This window comes from Leptonychotes weddellii, chromosome 15, assembly GCF_054177405.1.
Source record: "Leptonychotes weddellii isolate Sample4059 chromosome 15, ASM5417740v2, whole genome shotgun sequence".
NCBI lineage: Eukaryota > Metazoa > Chordata > Mammalia > Carnivora > Phocidae > Leptonychotes > Leptonychotes weddellii.
Genome location: NC_138383.1, coordinates 45,155,420 through 45,166,045, shown reverse-complemented (window position 1 = coordinate 45,166,045; position 10,626 = coordinate 45,155,420). Strand labels below are relative to the sequence as shown.

The window sequence follows — 10,626 nt, the reverse complement described above, 5'->3', positions numbered from 1 at the left end:
AAGGCTAATAAAGGGTAGCATACCTCATCATATCTGATCCTTCAGATGCACCTAAAACATCAGACCCGGGAATTGTGGGATGGAAAGGATTCATAGCAGGAAGCACTTTCCCCATTTATTGTTAGCTTTTATTTTGACGGTAAAACTGAAGGAGACTAAGTTGTTGAGCATGTAGCTATTAAAGGAACACAATGGACAGTTAAAAGGAACTGAAACGGAGTCTGAGACATACTGACATTTCTTAATATCCCACAATGGGTTCATATATTAGAAGTAATTTCTATTTTGTTTTCTTTCCTCCTGGCATAGCTAAAATCCGCTATTTTATGACTCTGTATAAAGTTGTACTGCCTCGTGATTATCTCCACGTTCACCTTTTCTTTAAGCTCTAAAGGGAAGGCCTACCATTCCAACATTCCATGATGGGACACACAGGTTTATAAATTTCCCTCTCTCTTTTTCATCCATAGAATTGAGACTGAACGCAAACCCGTTTGCACTTTGAAGATGTTTCAAGGACCAGATAGGCTATAATGGGATGTTTCCCCAACAGGGCATGAGGTTTGGGTTTGAAAAGGCTCATTCTTCAGTGATTACAGGATACACCAGGAGAATAGGTAGGGTCTTTTACTTCTACAAGAAGAATTTTCCTGGACTGAATCCCAGCCACACTTCCCCATGTTTGGTGATCCTAAGCTCTTCTCTTCCCTGATTCTATGGAAATTAGACACCAAATTCTGGGGTTTCTAGAATATACGGCAGAAAGAACGTGCCTTCCTTTGTGATTACTCAACAGCTCAGGGCCCTTCGCGAGCCCTAACACATCCGTCTGAATTCTACTGTTTAACAGAAGTGGGACCCATTTACTTGTCTCTCTTGACATGATGGTTGTGTCAGGTAACAAAAAATACTTTCAACGGCACGGTCCTGGAGGCAAATTGAAACTGCAGGACTTGAACTTGAAAACACCTTCCAAAATGTTTTATCGGCATGTGATGTTCCCACTCAAAGTTGACGGATTCCACTTCAAAGAAATGCAACTATCCATTTGTTATAAACAGCTCGTGGATCTCGGCTATAAAAACCCAATTCAGCGAAGTTTCTCATTTGCACTCCTCTTGGCAAGGCATGACGTTAAACACTCATCTGCTTACTATGATGGAATGACTTACAGAGTGAGAGGGAGAAAGAAAGGTCTGCAAGAGAAAGACTTAGGGCGATGAGGGAAAGACGTCCCAGCCAAGCATTCATTAGAATCTGGTTTATAGACCTGTTTCAGACATGCACTTGCTGGTATATGCTTTACTTCTTCTTAAACCAGGAATCTCAGCACTGCTGTCATTTTGGGTAGAATGATTCTTTGCTGTGGGGGGCTCTCCTGGGCATCACACTGCCCACTAGAAGCGCCCTACATTCCACCAGCCTTGGGACAACCAAAGTATCTCCAGAGATCCCCCCCAGGGAGCAGAGTCATCTTTTGTGGAGAACCACTGTTCTCCTAAGTGTTCACTTGCTCATCTGGAAAGTCAAACTCTTTGAGAGTGGAGAGCGGCTGTTGGTTTAAGGGACAATGAAAAGGTAATCTGCTAGGTGAATGTAATGTACCATTATTACATACGCACCTTTATGTATTCACACGTTGAATTGTAAGTATCTTCACGTGTAACAGATTTGGTGGATCTCAGCCTGCAGAACCGGATGAAGGTGTTGAGGAGATACTGATCCTCTTTACAACAATAGAAAAATCAAGAGTGAGAAATTCCCAGACACGTTCATGTTTGAACCCCCCTGTGCAACTAGTTAAAGGAAGGATTTAAGGGCCAAATGGCGATTTGATCTGTTAGGTTTATTCTGACTTTGAAGATCTTTGAAATTAGGAAAAGTACAGTGGGAGTAATACTCCTTGAGTAATAAATATCCATTCTCTAGCAGCTTATCAAGCTCCAGTCATTAGAATAAATGAATTTCCCCTAAAAGTTACCCTACCTACAGAATTTTACACCATAGGGCGCCTGGGTGGCTCAGTTGGTTAAGCGACTGCCTTCGGCTCAGGTCATGATCCTGGAGTCCCTGGATCGAGTCCCGCATCGGGCTCCCTGCTCGGCAAGGGAGCCTGCTTCTCCCTCTGACCCTCCTCCCTCTCACGCTGTCTCTCATTCTCTCTCTCTCAAATAAATAAATAAAATCTTTAAAAAAAAAAAAAAAAAAGAATTTTACACCATAGACAGGGCCTCACGAGCAAACTGTTCAGGATAAAGCTCCAGACCTCTAGTTGCTCTTCTAGAGAGAGAATGCTCTACCTCTAAGAAGAGTGTAGGTGGTCAGTAGGCATGGCCAGGGAGCAGACGGCTCAGAGCAAGCATGGCTAAGATGTTCAAATCAAGAACAAAACCTATTAATTGGTACAGCTAAATGGACAAAGGAAGTCTGAAGCCACACATAGCAGGAGTAAGTACAATTCCTGTTCTGGAAGAAACTTCGAGTATATGGACCCTAGATCTGTAGATGTTTTGCTGGAATCTAGAACTTCTGACACTCTTACAAACTTTTAGAGGTTAGACAGTTTTCCTGGAAGGCTCTAGAGTCATTCATTATTTAAATAATATGAATTTCAAAAAAAAATCTACAATAGAAGAGATGCTTTGAACTCAATTCCGTTTTTATTATTTCTTAACACAGAAAGAGGAAGATTGCCCAATACAAGTGTTAGATGCACTCCTTTCCTTGTGCAAGCTATGTTTGCTTATTGCCAAGTAAATGCTTAGAAAAGGATCAGAGGCACAAACAAAACGAGTTAAGAGAAAAGATGCAAAGAGTTTAAGATGAGTATCTTGTTTCTAAAAGTGATGATTTAAGTACAGCGAAAACAGGGTGTTGAGTTGGAAAATTAAGGGCACCTTAAAATCAACTGGGCAAAGGAGACCTGGGATTTTTTTTCTTTTTAACTCTCATAAACGGGATATTCATACAGAAATTCAAAGGTTTGGAGCAATGTTGGAATATCTAGAAACTTAAATAATTTTTTCCCTGCATTTTAATCCTGTGTTAGGCCTCTCAGGAAAGACTTATTTCACCTGATGCAGCATTTAGGGTTGATGCACATTTGCACTCTGCATATTTTCCAGCAACTTTAGTCTCTTTGGACAACACTGGAGAAATAAAGAATAATTATTTAAGAATACCGTAGTGTCTGCTCCTTTAAATTTTTGCAGATATGGAAAAGTTCCAGGAGATAGGAGACATTTTCCTCTTGGGTTTAAACCTGTAATAAAATGTTGCTGACAGACTAATTATAAATGTTTTATATATTTCGTGCACATGTGCTTCTCTCTAAGCCAATTTAATTCCCATTAATGCTAATCTTGTTAATGCCCACTCAGAGAGGAAAGGAATACTCTTTAGTAAACTACTGATTTATTTGAGCTATTTAAATGGGGGATGAGAGAACTAGATGGGAGAAGAAAAACCTCCATTTTACCCACATCTGTATTTCTTAGAATATTTTCCAAGTATTAATGAATATTCCGTTATTCTCAGTACAAACAGGAAGTGGGGAAAATAAAGTGACAAAGTGATAGTCCTCCACCCATGAAAAATAATGACATTTATTCATCTTTTTAGTATTGGCTCCAGGATTAGAAATGAGGTATTAAAAAGAGAAGTGGATTTTCTTTGTTAAAAGAGAGCGAAAGAAAAATGAGATTCCTACTTGTAAGCTCTTACTGAAGTGGGTTTTTCTTTAAAAAAAAAAAAAAAAGTCAAAACCACAACTAAGTAAGTTATCCTACTACTTTTTGTCCTGTTCCTAGTGTGATTGTCCATCTCGTTCTCCAGATAAGAATCCAGTAATTTCTCTCAACCTCAACTAAGCTGAGAGTTCCATAGCTCAGGCCATTTCAACGAGCCAAGATTGGCTCTTAAAAGATACTGTGCCCAGGTCTGAGTGGTGGGTCCTTGAACGCTGGTGACTCCTCATGACCGAGTGTCACAAGGCTGGCCTCGAACTTTTGAAGGCAATAAATAGGAAACCCTCTCTGTCCTATCTCCGATCATCCCGAAACTAGCCAACTGTTTCTAAAAGTACAGCTGTCTTACTTCTCATTCTCTCTGGAAGAAGGGGCATGAAAAAGGGAACAAGTGGAAGATGGGGTTTTTTTGCCCAACCTTCCTGAGACTCAGTTTCTTTATTCTAAAATGGGGATCTTAATCTCTATGTGCTACCTTCTTCTATCACATCATGCAAAGATGGGAGAAGGTGTTTTATTTGAAAGCACTGTTGGTTAACTGTGAATAATCGTGGGCAAACCTAGAGTATTATTAATTGGGAAATAGTTTTGAAGAAGTGGCACGGGAAAAAAAAAAAGAAGGAAATGTAAGGAGAGAGCGTTTTATCTGGGACCTGTGAAAAGAGAGACAGAAAGAGAGAGGCAGAGACAGAAACAGAGACTGATTTACCCTCAGGACTTTCTTGAAAGTTTTCATGGTGACCGATGCTCAGAGTTTATAATTGTGCATATAAAACATAAAACAGAAATCGAAAATTGCCAAGTATTTCGGTGAGTGAGGTTTTCCTTTTTTGTTTATCCAAATGTTTGGGCCAGTGACACAAGCAGATGGGGGAGGAGGTGAGAACACGCTCTTAACATTCATTGCAAAAAAAAAAAAAAAAATACTGAAACAAACATTTTCAGCACAAATATTAAACTGCCTTTTCTCTACCGATTGGTAAAAAAATATATTATATTCTGATTTTTTTTTTTTCTTTTTAAATTATATGGTCATCCATCCCAGCCGAAGTCCTGGCCGGTCATCTGGTAGAACTTCAAGTTGAACGGCCGATAGAACTCACGCAGCCTGCGCACCACCTCGCGGTCGATCTCGGGGTGGGTCCTGCCCTTGGTCTTGCCCAGGCAGTGGGGCTTGCTGCTGCCCTCGGCCTTCTTCAGGCAGGGGAAGCCCTTGGTCTTGTTGAAGTAGAAGTGCTTGTCGGTGATGATCCTCTTGAGGCCCAGGAAGTCCTGCACGCGGCCCAGCTCGCCGGCCGGGTCGCTGATGAGCCGCTCCCCGCTCACGAAGAGCATCTGGCCGATGGGGAAGTGATGCAGCCAGGGCTCCAGGTGCTTGGCGTAGATGCCGATCTGGATGGCGCTCCACGACGTGTCGATGAGGCCCGTCGTGCGGTTCTTGAACGTCAAGCTCTCGAAGGTGGGGATGTCGGGCCGCTTGGACAGCGTCTGCGTGTAGTCCGAGATGGCTCGGGTCACCGGGTCCCGCACCACCACGATGAGCTTGGTGTCCTTGGACATGGCCGAGATGCGCGCGGGCGCTTCGCGGGTGACGAAGTAACTGGGTGTCTTCTCCATGGTGATCTGCCCCTCCAGGGTCCTCGGCATCAGGTCCCTGAGGAAAGCAAAAGGGCTTGTTAGAGCCTGAAAAGGGAGCGACTTTCCCTGCTGTACAGGGAGAGCTCATTGCCAAGGAGGGGGGCGTCCTCTAGACTCTGGATAGGGGAGGGTGCTTGAACTGCTGGTGCCCACCCTCCCACTTCCTAGATGGAGAAGTTGTACAAGCTTCTCGGGTCCCTAGTGTATTTATTTATTTTTATTTTTTAGGATTTTATTTATTTATTTGAGAGAGAGAGATAGCGAGAGAGGGCACCAGCCGAGAAGAGAGGGAGAAGCAGGTTCCCCACTGAGCAGGGAGCCCGATGTAGGGCTGGATCCCAGGACCCCGGGATCATGACCTGAGCCCAAGGCAGACGCTCAACCAACTGAGCACCCAATCCTCGTGCATTTATTTATTTATTTAAGATTTATTTATTTATTTATTTGACGGAGAGAGACACAGCGAGAGAGGGAACACAAGCAGGGGGAGTGAGAGAGGGAGAAAGCAGGCTTCCCGCTGAGCAGGGAGCCCGATGCGGGGCTCGATCCCAGGACCCTGGGATCATGACCTGAGCCGAAGGTAGATTCCTAGCCCACTGAGCCACCCAAGTGCCCTTCCTTCCTTGCGTATTTAATGGGAAATAGTAATATCCACCTCATACGGTTGTTGCGACAGTTAAGCAAGTTAATAGAATATCCTTCAATACTTCAGGAAAGTGCGGGGCACAGAGTAAGTGCTATGTAATTTTTTATCTATTTTTACCAGTAACCCACAATGCTGTCAGAAAATCACCTTCGTCAAATCCTTTAGGTAATTTAGACTATCGTAATAAACATGATCATACTACTAGGAAATGGTATTAAAATACCCCGAGCCCATTCTGCAGTTTTCTTACAAACAAAGCAATTCTGTTTAACATAATGTCACTGCCTGGTACACAACATTACTTCTCTAAATTTAGAGTTTCTGAATTTTCCTGTAACAAACAAGACTTATTAAACAATCCATCTTTTATTGAATAACTTGAAACGCCGTCACTACAACAGTCTACAGACTGTGGTTCGTCTAGACATGGGCTCAACTGTTGTTAGCATCGTATTTTTCCCACAACAAAGTGAATTCTAGCTCTTTGCTGTTCAAAACGTTCTTGATTCTCTCTGCTTATTTTTCCTGATGAAGGTTAGGATCACTTTGCCCTGTCAAAAGAAAAATATGCCACTGGAGTCTTGACGGAGCAGATGTTCCCACTAGGTCAAGCGAACAGTACCCTACTGAGAACTGGTGAGTCTCAGGGCCAGTCAAAAAGGATGAGCAGGAGAGATAAAACCTATTTATTCTTCCAATTTAAATGTACTACCATTACACCCACTATTTGATATTATGGCACTGTCTTTTTAATCCCAAGTTTTGTAAGAAATAGCTGTGGCTCCAATCAATAGTAGAATAAATGTAGCTGGGGATTTATTTCAATAACTACACCAAATTTGTCCTCTGATCCATTGTGAGAGGAAATCAAACTTCTAAATGTTCTGATAGTGGACTGACTTTTATTCCTGGAATACAAGCTGTTTCCGTTGGACTCTGATGGATTGTTCTTCTAATATCGTCCTGGATTTGGTTCACCATTATTTTGTTCTGGATTTTTCATTCATATTCATTAATAGGATGTTCCTATAGTTTTTCTTGTGATCAATAGCTTAATCAATTGCTAGAATATGAATTAATCCACCAATAAAACGAGTTGAGAGATGTTTCACATTTTTCTCTATCCTAGAGAAGTTTAAGTAGCAAATTAATTTTTTAAAAGATTTTTTACATTTACTTACTTGAGAGAGAGAGAGAGCATGCGAGCGGGGGGGGGAGGGGTGGTGCAGAGAGAGAGAGAGAAGCAAACTCCCCGCTGAGTACAGAGCCTGACAGGAGGCTCAATCTCACAGCTCTGAGATCACGACCTGAGCTGAAATCAAGTCAGACGCTTAACAGACTGAGTCACCCAGGCGCCCGGCAAAATAATTTTCTGTTCCTTAAATTTGGTAGGCATTACCTACAAAGCCATCTTACACTGATGCTTTTGAGGGTAAGGATAGGAAAGAAACAAGATTTTTCAAACATATCTTTTCAGTTTCTTTCATGGTAATTGGTTTCTTGTAAATACCTTGCCTTGATTTTGGCAATTAATATGTTTCTATAAGTCACCCAGTTGAGCAGTGAGTTACATCCTCAGTCTGAACTGTAATTTTATAGTCCCCAGAGATTTCCCGTTTTCTGCCTTTCTTTCTGTTTTCTAGATTCTGTTATCTGTTTAAATACACTTATTTGCATTTTAGATTCTTAATGCTCCCTTTATTCTTTATTTCTATTTATGCTCTGCTATTCTTCTAATTCATTTAACAGGATGCTTCATAGATTTTCAATCCTTTTTCACAAGTAATAAAAGCATTTTGAGGCTATTATTTCCCCCTTTACCTACAAACTTCGTCAAATTTCACGTTTTGATACGTTCTGTTGTCATTTTCATAAATACTTATTTAGGTAATTGCATTTTGTACTTTTTATGTCCTTTTTGGCCCAGGTGTAATCTAGGATTGCTTTTATTTTTAATTCTGATGGTTGATTTACTGCATCTTTACCATAATTTGGTTATGAGTTTCTAGTTTGCCTTTGTGGTAAAATACTGTACTTCGTGTTATGTGAACTTGCCTTTGTTGATTACCTATAATTTCGTCCCGCCTATACCGTTTGCTAACTTTATATTAAGAAAAATTTCAAACACACCCCCAAGTAGAGAGAATTACAATGTACATCTCTGTACCTTACATCCGACTTCAAAAAAACAACTGGTGGCCAATTTCATTTCATTCATAACCCCCTCCATTTCTACTCTCTCCTCCACAAATGAATTACTTTAAAGTGTGTCTCAGACATCACATCAACTGGTTCGTAAACATTCTGGTTCCCCAACAGGTGTTCGCGAGGATGTGGAGAAGGGGGAACCCTCTTGCACCACTGGTGGGAAAGCAAACTGATGCAGCCACTCTGGAAAACGGTATGGAGGTTCCTCAAAAGGTTAAAAATAGAACTACCCTAAGACCCAGCAATTGCACTTCTTGGTATTTACCCAAAGGATACAAAAACGCTAATTTTCAAAGTGATACATGCACACCAATGCTTACAGCAGCAGAATCTATAATAGCCAAATGATGGAAGCAGCCCAAGTGTCCACTGATTGCTGAATGGATAAAATATGTGATATATACACATAATGGAGTATTACTCAGCCATCAAAAAGAATGAAATCTTGCCATTTGCAGTGATGTGGATGGAGCTAGAGAGGATTATGCTAAGCGAAATGAGTCAGAGAAAGACAAATACCATAGGATTTCACCCATGTGTGCAATTTAAGAAACAAATGAGCAAAGGAAAAAAAGAGAGAGAGAGAGAAACCGAGAAACAGACTCTTACATATAGAGAACAAATTGATGGTCACCAGAGGGGTGGTGGGGGTGGGGGGATGGATGAAACAGGTGATGGGGATTAAGGAGTTCACTTGTTGTGATGAGCACCAGGTAATGTATGGAAGTGTTGAATCACTCTAGTGCACACCTGAAGCTAATATTACACTGTATGTTACCTAACTGGAATTTATATAAGAACTTTTAAAAGACCCATTCTGCTTCCCACTGTCATTATTTTTTTTTTTTTTTAAAGATTTTATTTATTTATCTGAGAGAGAGAGAATGAGAGAGAGCACATGAGAGGGGGGAGGGTCAGAGGGAGAAGCAGACCCCCTGCCGAGCAGGGAGCCGGATGCGGGACTCGATCCAGGGACTCCAGGATCATGACCTGAGCCGAAGGCAGTCGCTTAACCAACTGAGCCACCCAGGCGCCCGTCCCACTGTCATTATTTTTGGCAAAAACTCCTCAACATCTGTAGCAATAAGCCATTGACCCTGAGCTAGTTCAGGGATGCCGGGATTCTCAGATCTTTGCCGTCTTTGATATTTTAGTCTGGTTATGTTTAGTTTTTTCCTTGGGGAAGGACATGATAATTAGATATCTGATTTCTCTTGCTTTTTTGTTGTTGTTTTAAGAAAGCTGCAATTCTTTCTGCAAAAGAACCCTTACTGTCACCCACTCCCACTCCCGAAATATGCCTTAAGCTCTGGGGAAGAGTAAGCAGCAACCAAAATTCAGAGTTGCCGCAAGGCAGACACAGATTACTGTCACTACCCACCCAGACATTGTTGGAATGATTCAGTGAAGGAAATTTGATCAACTGTGTGAAAAACGTTGGGGATAGCAAAAGCAAACATTAAGTATCAGCGAAGTGATAAGAAAGAATATTTGGTGATTAAAAAAGGAAAAGAAAAAAAGTCCACATTCTTGCCCCCTCTCCTGACTTTTAACTGCTCGACCTCCTTTTTTGACCAGTAAGATAGAGAGAATATACTTCGCTCAGAAGCTACTGGTTGGGGATCTCAATCTCCCTCTCTCTCCTGTCTCAGGGGAACACCCAGATCTCCAGCAGCCCTTTCCACCCAGATTCTGACTGGAGGTTGTGCTGCACGAGAGGAAATCCCACTAATGTCTCTGAAAAAAGAAACCATATTTTACATTCTCTCAATAGAATAAGGGAAAGAGGTATCCAAAGAGGAAACAGCTAAAATGGGATTTCAGAAAAAAAAGCATTAATGACTGTCATCTCTAGGATGAGGAAAACGGGACTGGTTTGGCATGGTTTGGGGGGAGGGTGGGGGTGGGGAGTCCCAGCGAACTGGAAGCCACCTTTCTTCAAAAAGGAAGAAGTAATAGTCTAAATAAATCCTTAATGAAGCTTACATTGTAAAAGAGGACTCACAACAGGATCCTTTAAATAGTCATCTCCTTTTTAATTTCTTTATTCATTTTCTTACTGCAATTTGAATTTCAATGTTTAAAGTAGAGCTCATCTATCACATAAAAGGAAATGCAGGTGTAATTTGGAATACCGTATTTCAAAGTGTTGAGGAGAACTTGCAAACCTGAGTGAGACATATGCTGTGACTCTACTCTGTGTTAGGACTTGGGCCAAATGGGCAGAGAAAAAGCCATCCCAGTACCATGAAAGCTCGGAAGAGATACCAGACAGGCTAAGGACTTGGGCCCAAATGGGCAGAGAAAAAGCCATCCCAGTACCATGAAAGCTCAGAAGAGATACCAGACAGGCTAAGGGAGAAGAAAGGTGTGTATAGTAAGACACGT

General features: G+C 41.6%; 1 protein-coding gene across 1 annotated transcript in view; it reads right to left on the bottom strand.

Moving 5' to 3' along the window:
• Positions 1–2,641: 2,641 nt before the first annotated feature.
• Positions 2,642–10,626, bottom strand: part of HS3ST3A1 (heparan sulfate-glucosamine 3-sulfotransferase 3A1) — an 83,397-nt gene continuing 75,412 nt past the window's right edge. The window contains exon 2 of the mRNA XM_081805690.1: positions 2,642–5,400. Within this exon, the coding sequence (XP_081661816.1) occupies positions 4,779–5,400 (622 nt within the window). The 3' untranslated portion in view covers positions 2,642–4,778. The remainder of the gene's footprint in view (positions 5,401–10,626) is intronic.